Below are 26,568 nucleotides of genomic sequence, written 5' to 3'. Positions count from 1 at the left end.
TTGGAAACGTGCCCCGAGGGTGTGTGTCCTCGTCACCATCCTGTCTGTCTGGCCCGGGGACCTGGTACCTGATGGGTGGGGGACAGACGGATGGACGGACCATTGAGGTCATAAGCACACAACCCCTCCTTGGCAAAGGGGTTGCAGTGCGTTAAAGAATGCCCTCTGAACTCAGTTGTCCTGTCGTGTAAGTGTAGAGATGGCTGTTTTTATTAGAGAAATTAGTGTGATTGTTTTTTCTTTAAACTCTGGTTCAGGATTTTTCGGTAGAGGGATTATATCTGCATAATGGGTGTGCTGGAGCCACTTCTGTGTGAACTCTGGTGTATGTTGGCATCAAATATTCCTCATTCTTCCCGGTCAGGGGACCTTGGTGCTGGGATTTCTTCCTGCTCCAGCCCAAAACAGCACACATAGTAGGTGCTCAGTAAATGTTTATTTTTGTATTTATTTTTAAATTTTTCTTATGTTTTATTTTATATTTGAGAGAGAGAATGAGAAGGGGAGGGGCAGAGAGAGAAGGAGACACAGAATCTGAAGCAGGCTCCAGGCTCTGAGCTGTCAGCACAGAGCCCGATGTGGGGCTCGAACTTATGAGCTATGAGATCATGACCTGAGCTAAAGTCTAAAGTCGGTGCTCAACTGACTGAGCCACCCAGACGCCCCAGTAAATGTTTAGTAAGTAGGATTGAGTGGGCTGTGGTTTTCATGTTTTGCATCATATCCTGTAGAACGGTACTGGAGAGAAAAACGCAAGAACATTTTGTCAGTAAAGTACATAGCATGTGCTGTAGAACAAAAAGTTTTCAGGTTGCTACTAGATAGCATAGTTTGAGATCTTTTTAAACTTTTCAGTATTATATATATCTTCCACAGGACCAGAAACATTCTAGGTTGGGAATGAATGGATTCTGGAGGTTTAAAAATCTCAAGGTTTCTTTCCCATGTGAAAAAATACTTATATGCTCTGTTCATAATTCTATTTTTTCCCCACTTATTAATGTTGATTGAAAAATGGTATTTTTAAAAAAAATTTTTATGTTTATTTTTGAGAGAGAGAGAGAGAGAATGAGAGGGGCAGGGGCAGAGAGAGGGAGACAGAGAATCTGAAGCAGGCTCCAGGCTCTGAGCTGTCAGCACAGAGCCCAATGCGGGGCTCAAACTCACCAGCTGTGAGATCTTAACCTGAGCCAAAGTTAGACGCCTGGCTGACTGAGCCACCCAGGCGCCCCAAAAAGGATCTTTTGTATATGAGAGGTAATTAGTGATAATTGAAAGTGGTTAATTTCCAGTCTTTTTGGGTTTTCGGTTTCCGGGATGAAAACACTGTCAGGTTGGTGGGTAGGCTGGGGGTGTTGGAAGCAAAGAGCTGAGAAAAAATGGTTCCTTGCATTGCTTTCTTCGTCTTCTTCTTTTTTTTTTTATGTTTTATTTATTTCTGAGAGAGAGAGAGATTGTGAGCAGGGGAGGGGCAGAGAGAGAGGGAGACAAGCATCTGAAGCAGGCTCCAGGCTCTGAGCTGTCAGCACAGAGCCTGACGCAGGGCCCGAACCCACGAACCGTGAGATCATGACCTGAGCGGAAGTCGGCCGCTCAACTGACTGAGCCATCCAGGTGCCCCAACTTTCTTCTTATTTTTAAATGAGACACGGAAAAGACTTCACCCATAATTCAGACCATTTAAATTTTCAGTTGGACACAGAAATGTGTCCTCAGCAATTTTCTGTCACGTCTCTTTTCTCAAGTGTCAACATTAGAAACAGAGTCACGGGGAGCGTGGGGAATGAGCATCTCAGAACGTTCAGGAGGATGCGTGCTTGCGTGCACCATACTGGTCGCGCCCGGGGAGATACTCGAGAGCTTTTAGTGCCGCTAATTGTGCATTTGTGAAGACCAGACAGCTTTCAGTAAATAAATTGGTTTCCTTTTTTTTTTCTTTGTTAAATCTTGATTTAGGGTTTATGAGGAGGAAATTTATCTTTGATTAATAAAACTGCCTTCAGTAGATGAAGGGTGAGACCTGCCAGCCCAGGAAATATTAGCATAAGCATCTCTGAGTCAAAGTTAGTTACATAAGGAAAAAACAGATACTCAGCCACCACCATTGTGGCTCATGGCTTAACTGCCTCTTACTGTTCTTCTGGATCAAAATGTATGTTAGAGACTGAAAGCTAACATTTTATTAACTGATCTTCGGCGTTCACTTAGCAGACCGCCATCTGCGTGGTGCCCATCACCATGCGCTCCAGCCAGGTGCCTTAGCCCCTCTGGCTGCTGTGACAAATTACCGCAGAACCAGTGGCTTCACGCCCCTCAGATGTATTGCCTGGTACTTCTGGAGGTGGGAAGTCTAAACCTGGTTTCACTGAGCTAGAATCAAGGCTTCGACAGCTGCATTCCTCCTGGGAAGGATTCCTTTCTTGCCTGTTCCAGCATCTAGAGGCCCCGGCATCCTCACCTGAGGCTCCCTTCCTCTGTCTCCAGGGCCCGTGAGGTCAGGGCGTCACTCACACCCCGTCACTCTGGCCCCTGCTTTCTCACCTCATTGCTCTCTCTCAGTCAGACCTCACTGCCTCCCTCTCGTAAGGACCCTCATGATTACATGATGTCCTCTCAGATAATCTGGGATAATCTCCCTATCACAGGGCCCTTAATCACATCTGCAAAGTGCCCTTTGTCCCGCAAGGTAACATTCTTCAATTCTGGCCATCAGGACGTGGGCCTCTTTGTGGTGGGGGGTGGGGGCCGTTAGTCTGGGTTCTGGGGTCCTGCTCCCAAGAGGCAGAGAGCCTGGTGAGGGAAATGACTTACTCTTTATTCAGCAAGCACCCGGCGCTGCTTCGACCAGCCTGGGGCTGTTCTCGGCTCTCAGGATATTTCAGTGAAGGAGACAAATGGTACACTTGAGCTTACCTTCTTTCTCTTCTTCTTCTTCTTCTTCTTCTTCTTTTTTAAGTTTATTTGTTTATTCTGAGGGGTGGTAGTGGAAACACAAGCCGGATAGGGGCAGAGGGAGAGAGGAAGAGAATCCCCGCGTGGAGCCCACTGTGGGGCTCAGACTCATGAACTATGAAATCAAGACCTGAGCTGAAACCAAGACTCTGATGCTCAACCGACCGGCCCCCCAGGCGCCCCGAGGAGCATGCCTTCTAACGGAGGGAGATGGCTAATGCGCGCACACCCCATAAATAACCCAGTATGCTGGAGGTGAAAGGGGAAACCAGCAGAACCGGTCAGGGGGTGTGAAAAATGCAGACCTTACACAGGCAGCTCCGCCCTGGGGAGGTCGGCCGGTGCCCCATGGGGCTGCCCACCTTGAACCTCGGTCTGGGCTGGGGGCACGTGTTGGGCAGAAAGGGCTTTGTGGATGCCATGGCACCTGAAGGGAGTCCTGGAGGGTAGCGGGGAGTCTGGTGGGCGTGGGGCTCCAGGCGGAGGAGGGCCAGAGCTGGTGGCCAGTGCTGGGTGCCTGGACACAGGGGCGGGAACAGATGGGGGCCCGCTTCAGTTACACGATGGGCCCTGTTGCAAGCGCCAAGCGCTGACAGGGGAGTCGCTGCCCGGAAGGCACCCCAGCCTGGTCTCTCCCTTCACTGACCCTTCCCACTGCTCAGAGGCCAGTGGAGAAAGCATGAGTCCAGACAGCCCACTGCTTCCCGTCACTTCTCAGAGCCTGATGTCCTTTCGCTGTGTTCTTCTTGACCTGTGTTACCCTCTTGAAGGCATGTTGGCATTTTTAACAAGTCACAGTTTCTGGGTTTTTACATTTAGTCACAGAATCCAAGTAGTGAATCTGCACTGAGCACTCCTGCCACTTGACGTTTAGCAGAATACCTTGCCCTCTCTGATACTGTCGCTGACACTGGGCACGGCCTCTGGAGCAGGCCCCCCAGGCCAGCGGGTATACCACACCCCTTCCTTCCGTGTTTCTGAATAGTAAGCAGACTTTATAATCACTCAGCATCTTCGTTTTAAGAAGGTCAGGATGATTGAACAGGTGGCTTTTACGATATGGGTCTTTTTGAGTTAAAAAAAAAAAGTGTGGTGTTTATTACTGTTGAGGATGACCCCTAAATAGCAGTTGGGGGAGAGGACCCCTGAGCTGCAGGTGGAGTGGATATGTATTAGGCATTCATCTGTTTGCTTTTAAAATCCTGTAGCCTTTCAGGGTCCATTGGTGTGTGTGACCTGTCTCTAGCATTTCCCTATGCCCAGGGACCCACCTGTCACACGGTTAGTCCAGGTGAGGCTGTCCGGGGGCATGCACTTTGCCAAGGTCGCTTCTCTGTGACTCCGTTATCATTTCTGCTCTGCTGATACTTGATGAAAAAGCATGTTATATTAGTGTTGTCCAGAGAAACAGAACCAATGGTGTGTGTGTGTGTGTGTGTGTATGTAGACACATATACAGAGATGTATCATAAAGCGTTGGCTCACCAGGAATGGAGGCTGACAGGTCCCAGGATGTACTGTCTGTTAGTCGGAGCCCCAAGTGCTGAAGGGGTAGTTCACCTGCGTCTGGGGGCCGGGGCACCAGGAGAACCCAAGTGCCAGTCTGAAGGCCAGGAGGCTCAAACCCCGAGAAGAACTGGCATTTTCCCTGGAGTCCAGAGGCAGGGAAAACGCCCCGTGTCCAGTCTTCGGGGTAAGCAGGCAGGAGGAGTTCCCTCGTTCAGGGAGAGTTAGCCTTTTCGCCGTGTTCAGGCTTTGGCCGTTTGGGTGAGGCCCGCTCACGCTAGGAAGGGCAGCCTGCTCTACCTAGTCCTTTACTTCAAACGTTTGTTTGTTTTCTTTTCAGATTTTTCTTTAAATTCTTGTTAGTTAGTATACACTGCAGTATTGGTTTCAGGAGTAGGATTCAGTGATTCATCTCTCACATTAAACACCCAGTGCTCGTCACGAGTGCCCTCCTTAATGCCCATCACCCCCTCCCCCACCCCGCCCTCCATCAACCCTCAGTTTTTTCTCTATGGTTAAGTCTCTTGTGGTTTATTTCCCTCTCTTCTTTTCCTCTCCCCTTTCCCATATGCTCATCTGTTTTGTTTCTTAAATTACACATATGAGTAAAATCCTATGCTATTTGTCTTTCTCTGACTTATTTCAATTAGCATAATACACTCTAGCTCCATCCACATTGTTGCAAATGGCAAGATTTTATTCTTTATGATGGCCGAGTAATACTCCGTTGTATGCATAGGCCACATCTTCTTTCCATTCACCAGTCTCTGTAGTTGATAGCGCTGCTATAAACATCGGGGTGCAACGTTCAGATCTGTAGTTTTGTATCCTTTGCGAAAATACCTAGTAGTGCAGTTGCTGGATTGTAGGGTAGTTCTATTTTTAACTTTTTGAGGAACCTCCACACTGTTTTCCAGAGAGACTGCACGTCTGCATTTCCACCAGCAGTGCAGGAGGGCTCCCCTTTCTCTGATCCTCACCAACACCTGTTGTTTCCTGTGTTGTTAATTTTAGCTATTCTGACAGGTATGAGGTGGTACCTCATTGTGGGTCTGATTTGTGTTTCCCTGATGATGAGTGATGTTGAGCATCTTTTCACATGTCTGTTAGCCATCTGGATGTCTTCTTTGGAAAGTGTCTATTCATGTCTTCTGCCCATTTCTTAACTGGATTATTTGTTTTTTGAGTGTTGTATTTAGTTAGTTCTTCATAGATTATGGATACTAACCCTTTATGCGACAGGTTATTTGCAAATATCTTCTCCCATTCCATCAGTTGCCTTTAGTTTTGTTGATTGTTTCCTTCACTGTGCAGAAGCCTTTTACCTTGATGAGGTCTCAATAGTTCATTTTTCCTTTTATTTACCTTGCCTCTGGCAAAGTGTCTACTAAGAGATTGCTACCGCTGAGGTCTAAGAGGCTGCTGCCTGTGTCCTCCTCTAGGATTTTGATGGTTCCTGTCTCACATTTAGGTCTTTCATCCTTTTTGAATTTATTATTGTGTGTAGTATAAGAAAGTGGTCTGGTTTCATTCTTCTGCACGTTGCTGCCCAGTTCTCCCAGCACCATCGTTAAAGAAGCTGTCTTAGGGCACCTGGGTGGCTCAGTCGGTTAAGCGTCTGACTTCGGCTCAGGTCATGACCTCACAGTTTGTGGGTTCGAGCCCTGAGTTGGGCTCTGTGCTGACAGCCAGCTCAGAGCCTGGAGCCTGCTTCAGATTTTGTGTCTCCCTCTCTCTCTCTGCTGCTCCTCCACTCATGCTCTGTCTCTCTCTGTTTCAAAAATAAATAAAAACTATAAAAAAATTTTTTTTAAATAAAAAGGCAGTCTTTTTTCCATAGGATATTCTTTTCTGCTTTGTTGAAGATTAGTTGACCATATAGTTGTGAGTCCTTTACATTAAATGTTAATTTCATCCATAAACACCCTCACAGAAACCAAATATCTGGGCACTCTGTGGCCCAGTCAAGTTGACGCATGAAATTAACCATCACACATGCCCATGTGCATTTCAGGGTGTCAGCAGAAGGTCACTGTTTACTCCAGGCAGTTATTTACTGAAATACCCAGTTGTCATAGAAATGACTTTGACTTACAGATTTCAGAGAGGTTTTACAGCGTCTGGAAAGTGTATTTTGGTATATATGTATCTCACAGTTGATACATCAGTTTAAGGTTCGGGAATGAGCTCCATCCTGCAGAATCTTGAGGGGGTCACAGTTGAGAAGAGGCCGGCAGAACCAAACCAGCCCCAGGGGGGCCTCTGCTGAACACAGACACTCCACTTTCATTGCGAGGTCAAGAGCAACTCGATGGTTGTTACTGTACCTCTGCCCACTGAGCGACTGTCTCACTGGTGACTGATTAGCAGTGCTCTGTCAGCAGGACCTGATCTCTGTCCACCCCGTGCATCTTGCTTCCAGCCCTGGGGTCACGCTTCCAGACCAGGGGTGGTACACCCACTCCTTATTCCTGCTTCTCTGCAGCCCTAGAGTGGCTGCTCTTCTGTTCCTTATTTTCCCTGGAAGTGCTGGATGCCTCCAAGCTGTCAGCCAGTGCCCCTGTGGCAGGGAGCAGCTGAAAGGAGCAATTAATACGACAACCTCAGGCCTGCAGGCACCCTGCCCACTTCCCTATGTGGACCCTCGGCCTGGCATGGCGCAGAGTGACGCTGCCATCTTCTTGTCCAGAGTCCCAGATGCTCCTACCACATGCTTTCACTGCTGATTTGAAACACAAACACACAAAAGTAGGAATTCCAGATTTGCCCAAAGCAGCCCATCCTCGGCCAGCTGCTTTCCCATGCCCTTTGACGTCTCTGGGCGGGTCGCCCATGGTGGATGGCCCTGGAGGGTGAAGTTGATGTGTTAGGCTGGGGGAGGGGCGTGTGGAGCCCAATGGGCTCGGCATACAGTGCTTAGCCTGAGAGGCTGTTTTGGTAGCAGGTCTTGGGGTGAGACGTGTGTTGGTTGCCAGCCAAGCGCTAGATTTGTTCTTTGTTGTTTGCGGTTCATTATTTTTGCAAGGAAGTGCAGTCCACGTCCACGGCTGACTGCGCACGCCGTTTGCCTGCTTTTAGGAAAGTGCACGTCCAGCCTGTCCTGTTTTTAATTGAAGGCCCTGAGTCATCCGGTCTCCTGATGCCCTTTCGTGCTGCCTGTGTGTCCAAGGGCGTCTGGTAGGAGGAGCTGTTGTGTAGAAGGCGCTTGCTTCTCAAGAGGCCTCGTGCCGTGCGAATCCCTCCGGAAGGGGAGCTCAGAACTGCCTGCCCCTCTAGGGGTGGATGTTGAGCGTTTCATAATGCTTGTGGCCAAACAAGGGGGACGGCGATCTGGGAGGTGACTTGTGTTAAGCCTCAAAATCTATTTCCAGTTTTCTTTTAGAACAATCACTGCATCCTATTGATGCGGTTGTTCAAGTGCACAGCCAGAGGCCCAGCAGCAGAATCGCATTGGCATGGGAGCCTCTCACGGTCCGTAAGAGGTCACAGAGGATACTGGCGTCTGTGCTGTCATAAAGCTGGACCGAGTTGTGCTCTGTCCCCTCACCCTGCCCACAAAAGGGACCACGAGAAGCCCTTCCTGTTTTGTTATCCATTAAGTTACTCGTGGCTTAACGGACTTCTCTGGTTCCCGCAGGAGGTACGTTTTAACTCACGTGGTGAGCAGCCCTCTCCCTGACTTCCAGCGCCGCCCATGTGGTGGAAATTACAGTGTGCCTTCCACACCTCCTCTCTGTTCCCCTCTCCCCCCGGGACCCCCTCTGCCTTCAGAGCGCCTGCCTGAGTGCGGGAGACATTGCCGTCGCAGAGTTGCCTCCTTCTACACCACAGCGAACACTGGCGTCTTCAGCTCTGTTGTTTATTCTACTTTGCCATCATGACGGTTTTGCCATGGTTGTGGTTCATGAAAGGTGCCTTTCCAGAAGATTAAGAATAGGCGTATGTGCCTTTAAAAGAACAGAGAGTATGTGCAGCTGCTTGTGTGTTCTGTTCCTCCTCACTCGATGGGAACATCACATGTGTTCCGTGCCTACTTTTTCTGGAGGGTAATTACAGCCGTGATGGACCCGATACCTTTGGAAGGGCCTGGGCAGAGGAGTCTTGGGTCTTTTGTAGGCGACCGGGTACATCGCATGCTACAGGGGCCATATGTGTTGCTGTGCTTCCCTAACCCTCGGGGGGTCTCACACCAGCTTCTTCTGTTAGGGCACTATAGACACCTGCAGTCCAGGCACACGTATCTTATTCCCAGACCTTTGAGCTTTCTAGAGGAATGAAGTCTCACTGATGGCTTTCTTTGTTTCCCTCACTGTATCCCTAACTGAGAACCAGCTGTTATATACACGTCTTGGGTAGCGAGGTTTGGCTCTTGCCTAAAAAACTTTGTGGTACAACTTATTTGATCCTGGGGCCCTGCCAGTTTTAGTTTTGTCAAGCTCCTAATCACACAGGTAGCCTCTTCCCATGCGTTTGGACTTAACAGTCCTTATAGAATGTTCTTCTACTGTTGCTGCATGGCGACCTTCACGATGTGGATCCAGATTCCAAAAACTCATTCAGGGTCTTGGCAGTGGGTTACGCCCCCTTGTCACCTAATGCCAACTCTTGTCCTTTGTGAGCCTTCCTTAGTGCTCTCTTAGCCGTGTGAATCTTCTCTTGTTCTTTAAATAAAACTTCCTTCAGAGACCTCAGTGTCTGCTGTGATTTCTGGGGGCTGATGTGAAGAATTGCATCCTCGTTCCCATCTCTCTTACTACTCGCTGAGCTCCTTTATCCCCTGGCGGTGATGGAAAATTCCACTTCGTGAAATTTTAAAGTAAAAATAAGTGCCGTGATCTCTCTGTGGCCGTGTGGGAAATTGTCTGAAAAAATAGAGGATAAAGGTTTCCTGGTCTCATTCCGGCTCTCTTGTTCATAGAAAGCGTCTTCCGCCAGCCTGGAGATGTTGGTCCGTTGAACTTTTCTGCTCTTTTCCCTTCCTTTCCCCAAGCCCTGATTTTCTGCTCTTTTCCCCATTGGGCACCCAGAAGCTGCGGCCTGGATGGTGCTATTTGAAGAATCCCACTTATTTGCGTTTTGGTGCTGTAGGCTCTCACTGGGTGCCGGGCGCCTGTTTCCTGAGCCCAGCCTGGGCCGGAGCAGGTAGGTTTCCTCTGACTCCTCCCATCTCTGCAGCTCGCCCGGCTGGCTGGGCCCGCGAGAGCCCTGGCAGGAGGGAGCCGCAGCCGTGGGCCCCGTCCTAAGGAGATGTGCTCTGGGCCGGCCTTCAGTCTGTCCCGGAGCAGGGCTGCGGCCAGCTGGTTCCACTTTGCTTTCCCACGGAGCACTCGCCTCCATCCTGCTCGAGGAGCTCCCCTGACCAAGTGCTCGGGACTCCGCAGCCCCTCCACCCCCCGCCATCAGCTTCCCCCTGCCGTGAATACCCACTCTCCACTCCAGTGCTCAGCCTGAAACGGGGTCCGTGTGATTGTCAGCACGTCCTCCCCTTGCTGTGGGACCTGCCCCCACAACACGCCTCCCGTGTCCCTGTGCTGCCCCCTCCATCTAGGCAGCTGCTGCTGCAGACGTGGTCTCTGGACCAGCAGCGTCAGCTTCAGGGAGCCTGTTGGAAACGCAGAGTGTGTGGCTGTACCCCAGAACCCCCAGGCCAGGCGGCATGTAGCCCTGTCCCTGTTTCCCGCCGATTTGTGTGTGAGTCTGAGAAGCTCTGCTCTAAACCATTGGTCTCCCTGCACTGGCTTACAGACCCCCCTCACTGATGTCCTTACCTCCCCTCCCGCGGCTCCAAGGTCGGTCTCCATGCAGCGTGCAGAGGATGTGTTCAAAACGACACCGGCCGGACCCAGCGCCCCTCACTTGAAACCCTCCAGGCACTTAGCAACCATTCTGTAAACGGGGAGTAGGACCTCCCGCAGAGTCTGGAGCCCCTGCCTCCGTCTGCCTCTGCTTATAGTGCGTCTGCCTGCCGGGCTGCCTGCTGATCCTCCGTTCGCAAGTTCGCACCCTCTGCTGGGAACTGTTGCTCATCAGCAGCCTCTACGGGGCTCACTTCCTGTCGCGCGGAGTGACCTGCAGGGCCACGCTCTCCGTCAGGCCCTCTCCCGAGCTCTCAGGTCCGCATCCGGCATTCTCCGGAACCCATGGATAGGGTGAGCCATCGGCCTCTGGTTGTGTCCTTAGATGGTGCAGTGGAACTTGACACAGGAGGAGTAGCCAGGTGGCCTCATGTAGTCCCCAAGCCCTTGAAAGCAGAGAGCTTCCTCAGCTGGTGGCAGATGTTGGCGAGAGGAGAAGCAGAAGGATTTGTCTTTGTGTCTTAAGCCACTTCGCTTGCGGTCATCTCTTGGGCAGGAAGTGGAAGGGAGCCCGGTCACCGGCCGCGGATGAGAGGCGGAACACCCCTTTGTTAGCGTCAGGTAGGTGGGCGGTACCATGCGGGACCCTGTGCAGAATGGGGGCCTGGATGCTTGGGTGGCCTTCCAGCTTCCCTGGGAGCAGCCCCGGGTCCACTCCCCACCCCTGCTATCCGTAACCGCAGAGAATTGGGCGGCAGTGTGCCCTGCAGTGGCTGTGGGAGGTGGGAGGGCTGAGGGACGTGGCTTCCGTGGACAGGCAGACGCTCATGGAGGAAGCCCAGCCCGTGGGCTTGTGAGGGGCCGTCACCTGCATCTGCGGTCACATTGGGGGCCTTCCTCCACAGTCAGGACAGTAGGAAGGGGTAGTACCCATGGGCTGAGTCAAAGCTCTCCTGTCTTCCAGCAGTGGAGAAAATGGGAGGAGGTGGGGTCGGGGGGTAGGGGGGTGCCCTGGGGGGGTGCCCCCTCATTACTGTCCTTGGTGCCCTTGCCACAGACCACACGCTAGCGTGCCTGGACTCACACCTCTGCTTCTTCGTCAAATGGGGGCCCGTGGAGAGTGGGGTTCGCTCTCCTTCATCTGTGGGGTCCCCAGCACTTAGCTTGGGGCCTAGTGTGTCTAGAGGCTTCCTGATGGCCAGCACTGGGAGTGGGGCGGTGGGTCCTAGGTCCCTGCACCGTGGGTGCCCAGCCCGGGAGCTGCAGGCTTCCCTGGACACACGGCATGTGGGTTGTCTCCTGGGAAGCCCGCCTCATGACAGTCACCCTGGGCCATGTCGAGTAGGTGGGGTAGGAGCCTATGGCACAGCCGGGAAGCTAGCAAGTGGCTAAAAGGGACCCAGCCTGTGTGGGCGTGAACTCACATCTGTCACTTAATGGTATGTGACCCAGGACAAAGCAGTTCTCCTCTTTGCTTTTTTTGGTTTGTTTTTTATTTTAGAAAGAGAGAGAGAAAGTGACCAAGTAAGGGAGGGGCAGAGAGAGAGGGAGAGAGAGAATCCCAAGCAGGCTCCACACTCAGCCCAGAGCCTGAAGCAGGATTCAATCCCTTGACCCTGGGATCACAGTGTGAGCTGAGATCAGGAATTGGACCCTCAATCAATGAGCCACCCAGGTGCCCCAAGCACTTTTCCTCTGAACTTGCTTTTTTATCTGTAAAACAGACCAATAATAGAACCTACTGCATGCGGCTAACGTACAGATTATGTGTGATTCTGCAAGTGAAGCAATTGGCTGTGCCTGGCACGTGACTAAGTCCTCAATCAATCTTAGCTCCTGTCACAGGAGTGACATAGCTCCTTTTCCCCTTTTTGTACCTGTAGAATTCAGCCATAGCAGTTTCTGCTTCTAGAAGTGTCTGTTCTGCAAACAGATACTAACACAGCTGTGTAGGCCCTGTGCTTCACATTAGGAGTCCCAGGGTTTCATAAGAGAGTTTGTTGCTTGGTCCAGACAGCTAAATGGGTAGTTGCATCATGTAGATTAACACAGTTGTAGCTGGAGACAGTTCAAAGCCTTCCAGCCCCCCACTTTTGAGTAATCCCACCAGAGGGGGCCCTGGTAGGGGGCTGACCCTGAAGGGCCACCACGGAGGGACATCATGAAGCAGATTGTGGGGTTGGGGGAGTCTCTGTCAGCTGAGGAAAGAAGCCAAGTGCTTCCCCAGCACAGAGCAGGGTCCTCAGATGGCAGTCACCTCCCCGCATCTTTATTGAGTCTGTCAGGTCAGCACTGAGAAAGACCGGGGGCTGTGAGGAGGGTCACTTGGGGGTGTTTAGAGAAAAGCCCACGAGGGTGGGGGACCTCTCTCCTGAGCAGCGTGCCAAGGACAGTGTTCTCAGTGTGCAGCCAAGGGGTTCAGTGAGAAGAATGACCCCGAGAGCTGCCATCTGGTCGGGCTCCCAGGCAGGGGTGAGGCTTGTAGGGAGAAGCATGTCCCCCGTGCAAGGTGCCCAATAGGGATGCACAGGACCCCCACCCACCCCCCCGTCAGCGCCTGGCACTAAACAGAAGTTCAGTGCCTGTGTGCTTAAAGGTCAAGGAGGTAAAGCATTATGCACAGTAAACTTGTCTAAATAGCAAAAGATCTTCCCAGGCAGTGAGAAGCTACTGCCTTCCTCCTTCCCTGTCACGGTGAATATATTCTGCTTCTGTTTGAGCTCAGCTTTGAAGCATCTCCTGAATAATTCTGTTCAGATGTGTATCGAGCGTCTGCTATGAGCCGGCTGCCACGTGGGCCCAGTGTGCGGGCCCAGTGTGCGGGTGGGGAGGGCAGTGGGGTCGGGGCATCAGATACTTGCCCTCCGAGGGGAGGACACCTGCTGGCGGTCGTGAGCACCACGTGTGACCCCCCGCCCTGCACCTGCCCCCTCACCCTTCTCACATGTGCTTAGAGAGACCACCCCGTCCACCTCATCTTACCAGTTTCCAGGGCAGGGATCCTATTTTCCTCAGTTCGAATGTTGAGACTACACTGAACTGTGCTTAGACTCTTGAGAAATTCGGGAAACATCAGCTGTCTTAGCCATTTTTGCTGCCCAGGCATCTGTGTCTAACCGCCCCCGCCCCGACAGCTGGGTGGATTTGGCCAACACGCAAACCTCCTTATCCTAATTCTGTGATAGACGCGGGCCAGTAGGGGGCGTCTTTCTGTTCCCAGTGAAGGGAGTTTGCCCTTGCCTGCCCCACAGATGGGATCCGGGGACCCCGTGGACAAGTCTGCTCTGTGCGGGAGGGCTCCCCAGGCTGCCGTGTTGACCCACCAGACCCTGCAGCGCCCCGAGAGCTGGTACCTGCTTGGGGAGGGCAGCGGCCGCCTATGGCGAGCGGTCTTTGTACCCTGGGCTTTGGGCTGTTTATAGGATCAGTATTTTCAGGAAAGAAAGAGTATCTACCGTCTCCACAACCAAGAGAAGAATAGGGCGGAGGGGAGGCATTATGCGTCTCCCCAGGAAGGATGCGTCACGGCCTTCCTCACTTGCAGCGCGTTTTGTGCTTTCTGAAAGGCTTTAAATCTTCATTGGTGTGTGGAATGGTTTCTCCCTGCCCGTGAATATCTTTTGATGTTTCCACAAGTTTCTTGCTCATAATATCCTTATTTTGGTCCTGTGTGTACATACGTATTTCTAGAGTTGGGAATTTACAACGGTGTTTTAACAAAGCACGTTCATTTATACGAATTCCTTCTTTCTCTGTACATTCAGGATGCTGTTTACTATCTTCTTTGTTTCTGACATTTATGACACCACACCTAACCGAGGGCAAACGTGCTCGCTCGCTAACCTTGGGACACGGGTCTGCCCACCCCACCTTCTGGGAGTGTTAGAGGAAGCTCTCATTTGGTTATACGTTCAACAGTGAGTGAAACTCTAATTACTAGGAAAAACGAGGCTCCTTCCTCAGAGCTTGAACATACACAGGGGATTGTCTCACGTGCAAGAATAGACTGCAGTGTCCTTTGTCATTCCTGTTGTTGGGTCGTCTTTGGCTCTGTATCTGCAGCCCTCTCTTCCCTTGCCACGAAGTCTGGGAATTCCTGTGGCGGAGGGGACCCTGGAAGGTGTGTGCAGTCTGGGAACCCCACAGTGTTCGGGACCAGGGCCCTGTCCCCGGGGGTTCACGATGAGGGCCCCGCCTGCCTCCGTCTCCTCCCTGGAGCGCGAACCGGCGGTACCAGCCCTGGCTCTGTACCGGAAAGTCTCCTTCAGTGCCAGCGATGTGGCCTACAGCACAGAGGCTGCGGTGACCGCCCTTGGTGGCCTCACGCATGTGGAGACACAGGCTTCTACGGGGCCTCCGCCATGGTCACAGGTGACTCCTCCCCAGGACTGGCACCATCTGACTGTGCTGTTTTGGTGGGATTTGAGCAAGTGTAGCACGTTTCTTAGACTTTTACTCCACATTCAGTTTTTTTTATCCAAGTGATTCATCCAAGAAGGAGGGACTCGCTATTTACTGCCCCCCACATGTGATGGGTGTCAATGCTGGGCCTGTTAGCTCAGGGTGCCTGGGGCCTCCCCGGGGTGACAGAGCCTGGACCTGATTCTCAGGGGAAAGGCGGTGGGGCGGGCGTTCAGGCAAGTGGAGCAGCAGGGGCGGGGGGAGGGGAGCACGTGTGTGTTCTGTTTGGAGGGACGAGCGGCGGGGGCAGGGGCCAGGGCAGGAGATCTTTGTCTCTCCCGCTGGGGCCTGGGCTTCATCCCAGGGCTGCGAGAAGGCACCCGGCAGCAGACAGAGGCCGTTAGAAAGACTGTAGGCCTTAGAGGGGCTTAGCTGGCTTCACCTTCCAGAATCAGTCCCCCGTTACTGGCTGTGGGGTCTCCGTGCATGAGGCCAGGCATCTGGAAGCGCTCGGTAAGGCGGTGGGGCCTGCCTGCCAGGGCGGCGTGCCGAGGGCTGGTGCTCAGGGACTGAAATGGTGTCGGAAGATGCAGGCTGAGGAGGCGCATGAGGAAGTGTGGGGAGGGACGGAGAGAAGTAGGGCGACGCGAGCTCCACACCCACGCCCATGTTCGTGTGCACATGCACACACGCATGCACACAAGAGTGTACACCACACACACGCCCACTCATACATGCACACTCACTCATACTCATGTGCACACGCATGCACACGCACAACGTGCACAAGAGTATGCACACCACACACACGCCCACACACATACATGTGTACACACACCCATGCTCAGATACACATGCACACATATATGTGCACAATGTATGCACCCCCCTCACACACCCACACTCATATACGTACACACATACACTCTACCTGTACACACATGGATATGCACACACACAAACGTATGCACACCACTCACATGCATACACGTTTACACACATGCACAGATGTATGCATACTAACATACATGCTCATGTGCACACACACACACACACCGTCTATATAGACGTGGATATACATATATGCACAAATGTATGCACACACGTGCATATGCCCAAACTCCTCCCCCCCCACAGATCTCCACACTCACATACATGCACATGCACACTCCTGCCTGTATACACAAGCACACACGTACACACACAGATGTATGTGCACACCCACACGTATGCCCCCACTCATGTACATATACAGAAGCACACACACACACACACACTACACCCTCCAGTTTACCCCTTTGTGGTGGTCCAGCTGTTGTTCTAGCCTCTGTGTTCTGTGCCCGGCCTCATGCAGCCCAGCCCCGTGAGCCATCATTCCTTTCTGTGAGTCGCTGCTCTGAGTCCCGTCTGCCTCCCTGCCCCACCGTGGGCCCGGGATGAAGGTGGCTCTCAGCAGGTGCTAAGAATGAGGAGCGTGGCTCGGGCTCCCCTGGTCACTTCCTGGCCTGCAGCCCCGGGGGCCTCCCTTTCAAGGGCTGCTCCCCCAGACTTAGCGAACTAAACAGGAGCTTGGTTCCGCGTTCGGGGAAGTGGCTGTGAGGGTGAGAGAGGCCCGAAGCCATCTTCCTGCGGCAGCAGAGGTGACCGAGGGCTTTCTTCCCCCTGAAAACACACAAGAGGAGCCCTGTCGTGGAGACGCCCAGGCCGGAATCTCCCGCGGGAAGGTGTCCAGTGTCTTTCCCGCACGTGCCGAGGCAGTAGGCTTGTGGGACAGCGATGGCGTGAGGGCGGCGTCCTGACGGGGGGGCTCTGCTGCGATACTCATTCCACAGGGTTACAAAGTGAATGGACATTAAAGCCACGCTGTCCCAACAGGTGTGGTTCTGGTCTCTTCATTCTGGGGCCAGCGGAGCTTTGACACCTATCTTTTGTTGCTCGTTGCTTATTTGTGAGCTGGGAGCCACGTTTAAATAAGGCGCTGGGTTTCGATGCAGCCCATCGGTTGCCTGGAGATCCCGGCGCCCGCAGGACTGAAGTTGCAGGGGTCTGATTGAGCTTCTGAGGCCTTTTGCGGACAGAGCCACCCTGGCCCAAGCTCGTGCCTGACCCAGGTACCGGGAGGGTTTCCGCGCTGTCCTGAAGGCTCAGGGTGGGAGGCGGGCCACACGCGTGTTGTGTATGGCAGCCCACCGGCCGTGTTTACGACGGTGTGTGTCAACACCCAGCTGGTAGCAGCTCCTGTTTCTTTCTCACGGCTGCTTCTGTGGCATTCAGCCATGAGGCACAGCTCTTTCTTCCCTTCGTGGGCCTTTGTGTTTCACATGATCTTGAATGTCTCTGGGCTGTTGTGGTGTCCCGGCGGGGATTGTGGTCGGTGCGGTGCCCGGCACAGGACGGCGTGTGTCAAGGACACGTCCCAGGCCGTAGAAGGCTGTGCACAGAGGTGCAGTGCAGGCCTGGGCCGGGCTTCCCCATGGGACGCCACTTCCCCGACATCTTCCTGTTCGGCAGGACAGCCGCCTCCATGTACATCTCCTGGCCTGTGTCAGGGGTTCCTGAGGCCAAGGTGTCCTTCCTGTTGCTGACGCCCAAGGGTGTTCTTGTGAGCATCTGTGTCTGAGGCACGGGGACGCTCTGACAGAGGAGCCATCAGTGTGTTCCTTTCCAAGAGGAAGTCGAGCTATGAAAGTAGACGGTGCCAGGGTCAAATGCAGGAGGCCAGCGGGAGACCCAGGAAGTGGGGTGGCCCTGGCGTTGCGGGCACCTTCTGGCCGAGTCCTGTGCTGTTGGTGAGGACCCAGGGTCATCTGTCACCCCGTCAAGGGTGCAACAGCCTTGGGAGGGGCAGCTTGTGGCCTGGACCGAAGCCTCTCCTGGCCTGTCGTCTAAGAGCATGGGTGTGGGAGTGGGCAGAGCATGGGAGCAGCACCCCGAGGGAGAGCTCTCTCCCTCCCGTGAGCCCCGCGTCCCTCAGGAGCTGGGCACCGAATCCCCGAAGGGTGCTGTGAAGACCGGGTACCACGACAGAAGTAAAACGCTTCCCCCGGTGTCCGCATGTGCCTCCCCCTCCTCTCCTTGTGGGTTGCTGGGCAGCTCCTGGCGGTGCGAAGCAGTCGGACCTGGGGGCCGCAGAGCTGTGCTCAGGCATGACCTCACATGTCGGCAGGAGAGCCCCTGCACTGTGTCCCCGTGGCCGGGTGGCCGGGCACCAGGCCATACGATCTGTGTCCTTCCAGGAATACTCCCGCCTTGTGGCTCGGTGTGCGGCTGTCTGGTGTGGAGTGGAGAGCTCTCCGACTAGAAGTCAGGGGACCCGGGCAGCTCTGTCCTCTCTGAGCCCGCCCCTCTCCCGTAAAATGAGGGGATGGACCTTCAGGACTTTTGTTGGAGTCAGAGGGGTCCCTCTGTGGTCAGCCTGCCCCTTCTCAGCCTCCCTGTGGTCTGGGAGGGCTCCGGTCGCACAGCAGGGGCCTGGCCTGGAGGCAGGGGAGGCTCCAAGCTGCTCTCTCTGCGGTGCCTTCCACGTTCTACCCACGGATGGTTCGTAGGTGGCACCAGCACCCCCGGGTGCCCACTCAGACCGGGGTGCCAGGCTGGGATGCAGCAGCCCGTCCTTGCTTCCCAGACGCTGCAGGCACACTGGGGAGGTCTGCGCGGGACGGGCTGGTGAGGGCTCTGCAGGCTCCATATGGCGCGTGTGAGCAGGGAGCCCCTCTTCCTTGAGGGCTCCCCCAGCTGGGGGCACTTCTTGAACGTTGGGAATGGGAAGGAGAACAGATGACCTGCTCGGAACAGTTTTTACAGAGAAAAGTGGACGGGGGACCAGGAGGAAGGGGGGTCACGTAGGGCAGGCTGGGGGGTGGGGGTGGGGAGAAAGCTCGACGGTGAGGCAGCTGGGCTGGCGGCCCTCCCGTCTCCTTCAGCGCTCGCCCTCCAGCGGACGAGGGGGGCTGGTGGCCACAGGGGCACCTGGCCTCGGCGGGAAGACCGTCGTTGGTGGAGCAGAGCCCAGCAGACAGCCGTCTGGTCTAGATTCTAGAGCTGCAGGACTCGGAGCCTGACTTCCTGAATAATTTGCACAGTCCCGTGGGTGAAGTTTTTCTATTAAGCCATCTCTGCTGCTAATAATTTAGCTGGAAGATATGTCAGATACGGAATTGGGGAAACCCATCTCAGGGGATAATGACATTGTGGAGCCATATCATTTCGATTGTAGGGAGCAATTTTAAGCCTGCTCTAATAGTTTAAGCTACTGGAGGGATCATTTTGAATGGAGAAAGTGGTTGAGGACTCTACGGGCAGCTGTAAAGTGCTTGGGTTGTGGAAAGTAATCATGTCACCCAATGGATCAGTGACAAGGACTCCCGATAGTGGCTGTCACACTAACAGCAGCCGAGGAGGGTCTCCAGCCAAGGGGTCACCCAGACCAAGGTCCAGCTCTTGCTACTTTCCAGTTCTTTGACCCCCGGTGAGTCACTGGCCTACTGAAGTGACTGGCTTTCATTCAGAAAGGCCCCAGCACGAGGCACCATGTGGCCAGGGCCGGCGGGGTGGACGCTGGGCTCTGTGGGATGTGGAAGGTCCACAGTTTGCAGGAATGTGAAATGTGGAGCATGGAGGGTGGAGAGGGGCTTGCTCTGCAGCGCTCTGTCCCCAGACCCACTGCCGGGCAGCGACAGCTAGGCAGGCAGGGCCGCTGGCTCGCAGAGGCTCATGGGAAGGTAGGCACCGCCTGCAGCCGGCCCAGGAAGCTTCAGGAACTGCAGCCGCCACTAGTTACGCCTCGGGGGCTCCGTAAGGTGATGGAGGCAGCACGCGGCCCCTCTTACGCCTGTGCCCACCCAGAAGGACGCTCTTTGCAGGACTTTGTCGCCATCCCTCTTCCTGGTGAATTAAGCCCACAGGCCCGTGTAGGGAAGGTGTGCTGTGCTCTCACCATTAGCAGTGTTTGGATCGAACGGTGAGTGTGTCGCACAAAACCCTGGAGCTGAACATCGAAGAAAGAAAACAGAAACAGAAAGGAAAAAGGATTCTTTGGATAGGCTTCATCCTTCGAGGTGATATGAACAAATGCAAATACATATTTAAAGGGACAGTGAGACAAGTGTAACACTCAGGGCGTCTTGAGCTCTCACACTCGGTGAGTTTTGACAGGTGGGTACCATAGACGGGGTGATGCTGGCCCTTCTTTGAAAACCGCGTGTGTCTTCCTTTGTAAAACGAAGTCTTAGTCCCTCAGCTGAGGGAGGCCCTTCCGGACCTGACCGTGAACCTCGCCACCGCTCCTTCCCAGTGCTCCTTCCTTCTTGTGACTTTGGCACAGTGGACAGATGTCTCCGGAGGGCCTCCCACGTGCAGATGGCCCTGTGGCCAGCAGCTCAGGGTGGGGCCCGGCGCCTCTGGCTCAGCCGGGAGCAGAGCCCTGATGCAGAGAGGGGTCCAGAGCAGAGGCTGAGGACAGGGAGCCAGGAATGTACGGGAGGGTTCTGAAGAGAGCTCAGGGGAGGGTGTGAAAGCAGTGAAGAGGGTGTCTCAGTGAGTAAAGCAGAGGTCGGCTCAGCAGTGTGAGATGACACAGAGCCTTCTGGAAGGGTGAAGACAGAATTCTGCCCTGTGCCTTTGGTTGTTGGGTGGGAGGTGCTCACTATTACCGCTCTGCCTGTGTCACCTTCTCCCGCTGTGGACGGACAGCACCACCTTCCACGAGGCAGCTCCGGGGCCCTCATGCGACAGAGTAATAAGCACATGGTTTACCCGTATTTCAAGCATGACAGCCTCACCTTGGCTTCTGCCTGCCTTCCTCCCAGGTCGGTGGGCAGCAGCTGTGTCTGGGTCATTTCGGGGCCTCCCCTCCTCCTGGGCCGGCACTGGAGAACCCCACTGTCATGGGAACAGGAGGCCACAGCCTGGGGGGGGGGGCAGGTTCCCCTTGTCCATGGCACTGGTTGTGGGTCCGGGGCCGTTGTGCTGTCAGCGTTGTTTACAGTGGAAAACTTCCGTTGTGACCGTTCTCGTCTCCCGGTGCCCAGGAGCGTGTGTGTCTCAGAGCTCGTGTGCCGGTTCATCTCAACGTTTTCCTCATGCCGTCCGTTTACCTGAAGTACAGGAGGCTTGCTTGGCACATGCAAGGTCCCGGGGCCTCAGCACAGATCACCCCGCCCCTGCACCTTTCCCTTTGTGTAGAATTTCCTGACAGTTAAGAGGGAAAAAAAAGCATTTGTTGTGTATTCCCTTCCTTCCCTCCTTTCTCCAACCGTCTGCCAGGCGCTCTCTTTCAGCGTGAAGTAAATCAATATTTACTTCTAAAGTCTTGGGGCACAGTACATTTTCCCATTTAAATGGAATGGAAACATACAGTCAAAGAAGAAAAAAAAAAGGCCTTGATTCACCATGGAAAAACAAATGAGGCCAAATGTGTTAAGAGTTTCCACTCAGGATAGGTCTGTGGCTTCTGGTGAATTCTTCCAGTCCAAATTAGCAGTTCCTTCTGGTCACAGCTTCGTGTGGGCCTCCCCAGAGATGCCTTTGCATCCTTCTTTCAGTGCAGTGTAATCCCTCTGTTGACACAGCCCTTCCCGCTCACAGGCCGGAGGGGGAGCCCTGGAAGCCACTTGGGTCAGTCCCGGGGGAGCACCGAGTCATGGTTGGGACAGACAGACGGGCAGGGAGGAGGCGGCCTGTCCATGCCAGACGCCAGCTGGGAGAGGAGTCAGAGGCACCGTGAGTGGGAGCTCACAGAGGCCACCTGCGTACACCTTCCCTTCCCGTCAGTCCTGGGGTCACTGCTCCTTCTGCCCGCCCTGCCTGGCACACATCCCCCCTTCTCCACCAGAGATGCCCCCCCGGCCACCCACCCTCCCGCCCCCCAGCTCTGCCCGCCCCTCTGTGGGAACGTCGCCGCTCTGCTCCTCTGTCTGCCCCCCCGGACCGTGGTTTTCCACTGCGCCTGTCACAGCATCTGGTCCCTGGTGGGTCAACACCTAGCAAATACTGAGAACGTGCGTGTGCCGCCCCTCCCGCTTGGCCCCGGGGAAGAGCTGTGCCTGGACATTGAGGCCCCTGTGCGCACGGCGCGCAGCCTGGTCCTGTGGGCTTGGTGGAGTGGAGGACTCACAAGTAATGGGCACGCACAGTACCTTTCACGCAGTAGGTGTTCACGAAAGTACCGTTAAAATGAATACCGCGGACTCAGAAGGGCAGTGGTGTGATTAACCACCCACTGTGCACATAGAATCTTCTTTATCTTTCCAGTAGTCTTATGAAGTGGGCATTAGTCCCTCTTACAGATGAGAAAACTGAGGGCTCTGGGCAGCTGTCTTGCCTCGCGGCTAACAGAGGTGAGCTGCTGCTTGAGCCCTGCTTCTTAGCGCAGGACAAATCGCCGTGTCCACCAAGGGATTCCTTTGACCTTGCCATTCGGGCCCCACCCCCTGCCTTGGAAAGAGTGCTCCTGTCTGACCTCCCTGCCCACATCCGCGGCCTCTCTCATTCCCTTACAGAACAATCCCAGTCCCTCCTTGTCTTCTAACCCTCTGTTACTTTCGCAGCTCGAGGCTCCCAGCTCTTCCTAAGCCTTCCCCATGTTCTCTCAATTATTTTTCTTTTCAAGATCAAAGACAGTTGTCATTTAAAACAAGCCAGAGCCCGCAGGGTCAGGGACGCTGAGCACCAGCACTCCTGGGATTGGCTTTATCTAGAGTCTGCCTGCTTGCGGCTACGGACGGTGGCCTGGCTGTAGAATTCAGGTCCCTTCCGCTGACAGATGTCCCCACAGTCTCTCCCGCCCGGCCCCGGGCAGGGGCCACCTCCGCGGGCCACCAGCTCCCGATGGCTAAGGCGCCTGTGTTGATGGACTGCCCCTGGGGGGAGTCAGTCTTGCAGGAACGTGTACTCTTTCCCAGTGGGAGACTGCTCTTCAGTACAGGGAGCTGAGCTCGCCCAGTGGTGGAAGGACAGAAAACCAAGGATAAACCTAGGCCCCTATCTCTGCACCAAATGGACCAGCTTCGAATTTCCAGGAGCCGCCCACCCAGCCCTCAGCACGGTTGCAGGAAACGGCTCGGACACTGCCTGCCAGCCCCGTACCCCTGGGAGGCGGCCTGGCCTCAAGAGAAGAGCTTGGACTTTGGGTTTCAGCTCGGGCTCCGCCATCCGCCGCCACCGGGGGGCCGCCGGCCGCGTGGCTCCGCCGCGCTGAGCCTCACTCTCCTTGTCCACAAAGCAGGGACGAGAGGGAGCCCAGGGCGCCGTGTGCGTGGGGCCGAGCCCCTGGAACGTACTAGACGCTCCGTAGGCAGCTCCTCCCGGAAGCAGCAGCCGTGTGACCTTTCTCTTGCCCTCACACAGGTGACGGACGAGGAGCCCAGCTCCAACCACACGGTCATGATCCAGGAGACCCTCCAGCAGGCCTCCGTGGAGCTGGCCCAGCAGCACCACCTGGTGGTGTCCTCCGACGACGTGGAGGGCATCGAGACAGTGACTGTGTACACTCAGGGCGGGGAGGCCTCGGAGTTCATCGTCTACGTGCAGGAGGCCGTGCAGCCCATGGAGGAGCAGGCCGCGGGGCCACAGGCCCAGGAGCTCTAGCGGATGCTGTGGGGCGGGCCCGCCAGGCTCTCTCCTCCACGGTCCCCACCCAGGCGGCCAGACGGGGCTGCCCTCGCCCTGCTTGGGGGGTGCAGGGCGACTGGCATCACCAGCAACGCAGGACACTGCCCCCAACACAGAACACATACACCCCTTACCCTGTCTCTTCTGCTTCCGGAAAGACTTTGCATCGACTTTCCACACAGCCCACACCGCATCGCCCCTTTGCTTCAGGATTCACACAGGGACCCGGTCCCCGTCAGCATCTGCCCTGAATCACACCCCCAGCCCCTTAGCCCCCGGGCAGGTGCCCAGCCTTCCTCTGGGGCCGCTCTGCGGCCTGATGAGAGGAAGCCGGCCAGCACGGAGAAAGTGACCTTACGGTTGGGAATCACCGCCCCCACCCAGGGAAAGAGGGGAGGGGGTCCTGGCTTTATCTACAAGGTCCTACTCCTCCATACCCCCAAGTGTCAAGGGCACTTGTTACCGTGTGCGGGAGCCACAGTGAAGGGCCTCCTGTTCCCGTGACAGATGGGGTCTTAGCTTACGTCTTGGAATTTTCTTTTTAAAAAAAAAAAAAAATGCACTTTTTCCTATTCACCGCCCGTTCTATGAGATGTGGTGGGTAGAATAAAAACGTTCTCGGCCTGAGGCCTCCAGTGTCTCCGTTGGCTTGTATGGTCCGTGTTTCCCCTTCCCTGCACCAGAGTCTTGGGTTTGGGCGCCACCCGGAACCACCCCGTCCCAGGTCCGGAGTCCTCAGCTCCTAGGTGAGGATGCCCCTCTTTCCTCTAAAGCATATTTACATCGGCTTTGGGGCTACGGCTGGAGGTGAATGGTCTTGCCTTTTATATCCCGGCACCTGGCCCTCGATTTGCTGCCGCAGAGATATTTCACGCCCCTCCTGTCCACCTTCTGCTTCGGGAGGGCGGCCAACGGACAGGAGGTGTCGTGTCTGCTCGTGGAGGTGTGAGCCGGGAGCCGCGATAAGCCCCGTAACTTCCTGAGCCTCTGCTCTGTGCACAGCACGGTAGGGGGCATCGGGTGGGGCCTCCCGTGGCCTGCCCAGTCCTGGGGTTCTTGACATCACACCCGCCCTCCGGTTCACTGAGGCCGACGTTTGCTTCCCCTGAGAATCCTTTACACGAAGCCTTCTGCATATGGAAGCAGATGTACCCACACGAAGTGGTAGTTGCTCTGGTTGAAGAGGGTGGAGTCCACTGCCCCGCACACTTGGCCTTCAGTGTTGGGGCCCGGTCATCCCACCCCAGCAAGGCCCTACGGTGTCCCTTGGGAGAGGTGTAAAGCTGCTGCTCTAAGCCCAGGAGGAAAGGGACCGCTTGCCCTAAGCAAGGAAGGGAGTTCAGAGGAAGACACTCCCCGCTCAGGATGAGTTGGGGACAGCTGCCGGTGGAGGAGGCCCGTGCTCAGCGCCTTGCAAGCTAGATAGAGGGAAGGGCAACAGAAGAAAAGAGTCACAGTGGAGTCACGCCCAAGATGAGACAGCGTGAGGGAGGAACAGTGATCTTGGGCAGTCCATCTGGCTGATGGGTGGCTCTAAGGGGAAAGGCAGAAAGATCCACCAGAAGCCAGAACCCAGAAGACCCTGGGATGAGACATGATGGATATTGATTTATTTAGTAAACCACGGGACATGGTAGCCGTGGGTAGCCCCAGGGTGTGAAGGGCAGAGCGGCACTCCAGAAAGGGTGATGTTGTCCCGACATCAGGGTGGGCTGTGTTGAGAGACTTGAGCATCCAGAGTGGAGGCAGAGCCCCTGGGCTCAAGCCCAGCTCCATCACTTCCTATCTGGGTGACCCTGACACATTTCTGTGCCTGGCTGAGTTTCAGTTTACTCTGCTTTGAAATGGGTTTCAGGATAATTGCTAACTGCTAAGATTGCTAAAGGGATTAAATGGGCACTGGCCTGGGAGGCATTCACAGAGTACCTGGCCCGTCCCCTGCAAGTAAGATTTGTATTGTTAGGCCTGGGGACCAGACCTCAGCGTCCCCCAGACTCTACCGTCTAGCGGGAGAGACGGGACAGGAACGCACAACGGGAAAAGACTCACCACACGTGCTCAGTGCTCCGAGTCAGGCCAGGGGAGGAGCCTGCCATCCTTGGACCAGAACCGGCGGGGACGCGAGATGCTGAGGAGCAGGCACCCAGCCGTTGAGCAGGGGGCTCTCAACCGCCTGCATGACACTCCACAGAGCTCAGAGTCTGGGCAACTTGAGGGCGGGGTCAGTCCTGCATGCTGGTCACCTCGAAAGTTGGATCTGATTCTGAGATGTGCGTCCAACGTGGGCCTTCTTTGCATGTTCGTGAAAAAAATCTTGCTCTAATTTGCAAACCCTCCTGCGAAGAGACGCCTGTCCTAGCTGGTGCTCAGCGAGAGTGTGCCCCGTGCCTGCTCGGTCATCTGGAGCCCTTGGGCACCAATAAATACAGATTTGAGGTACAAGTGGCTTAATGTCATGAGGGCCTTGTGCCTGGGCAGGGAGACAGGCTTTGGTCTGGGTGCGATTCCATGTTGATGTGTTGTTTTGAGAGTATCATGTCATCCATAAAATGGGGGAAATCATTTGCCCCCGTTTGTCTGGTTTGTTTCAAGGATTTACCATGATCGCATAGGTCAAAGCGCCCAGAACGCCGTATTGCACGTAGTAGGAACACGGCAAATATTTACTCCCCGCTGTTCACGGTGGGTTCCTAGGAGAGTCCCGTAGCAGCTGGACAGGGTCGCCTCGGGTCCTCGCCTGTGAGTGGAGCTGAGATCCACGTGTAGTCTGGTCGCAGAACCCCATCATCAGCCTTGCCCCCGCTCCTGGGTCTGTCACAGTGCCTGGCACTCATTCAGTCACACGCTGAGTCAGCAGAGGCCCGTCAGCTACCTCCTGTGGCCAGGCTGTGATCTGGGAACACAGCTCGGCAGTGGCGCATCCCAGGCCTCAAGGACTCGGCACTGGGTCAGAGGGTGGAAGAGTGAGCAGGCGACGGGGAGCCCAAGTGGAGGGGGCCATGGAAGACATGGCCATCACGTCCCCCGAGCCTGGGCCAGGCAGGGAGGGAGCCCACCTAGGAGATGAGAAGTACTAGAGGACCCAGCGTGGACCAGCCCGGCCAAGCCCTGCGCTGCCCACCAGCATCCTGCTAGGTCTGTGGCTGGGCCCTAGTTTATGTTCATCTAACCGAGCAGGACACAGGTCAGGAGGGTAAGAAACTTACCCAAAGTCGACAGCTAGTGAGTGGCAAGGCCAGGATTGGAAAGTGGGCTGTCTGACTTGGAAATGCGCCCTCCGGCCATTTCCCGGGGTTGCAGCTGG

The 26,568-nt window shown here is 54.9% G+C and overlaps 1 protein-coding gene across 3 annotated transcripts in view; it reads left to right on the top strand.

Annotated features, from left to right (window-relative positions):
• ZFAT (zinc finger and AT-hook domain containing) overlaps nt 1–23,904 on the top strand; it is a 196,780-nt gene extending 172,876 nt beyond the window's left edge. For all 3 annotated transcript variants that reach the window (XM_039240202.1, XM_039240201.1, XM_039240203.1), the window contains one exon: nt 23,001–23,904. In XM_039240202.1, the coding sequence (XP_039096133.1) occupies nt 23,001–23,240 (240 nt within the window). In that variant the 3' untranslated portion in view covers nt 23,241–23,904. The remainder of the gene's footprint in view (nt 1–23,000) is intronic.
• Nucleotides 23,905–26,568: the final 2,664 nt, after the last annotated feature.

Source organism: Hyaena hyaena, unplaced genomic scaffold (genome assembly GCF_003009895.1).
Source record: "Hyaena hyaena isolate Hyena2069 unplaced genomic scaffold, ASM300989v1 scaffold_169, whole genome shotgun sequence".
In the NCBI taxonomy this organism is placed as follows: Eukaryota; Metazoa; Chordata; class Mammalia; order Carnivora; family Hyaenidae; genus Hyaena; species Hyaena hyaena.
This window is presented reverse-complemented; position numbering and strand designations above follow the sequence as displayed.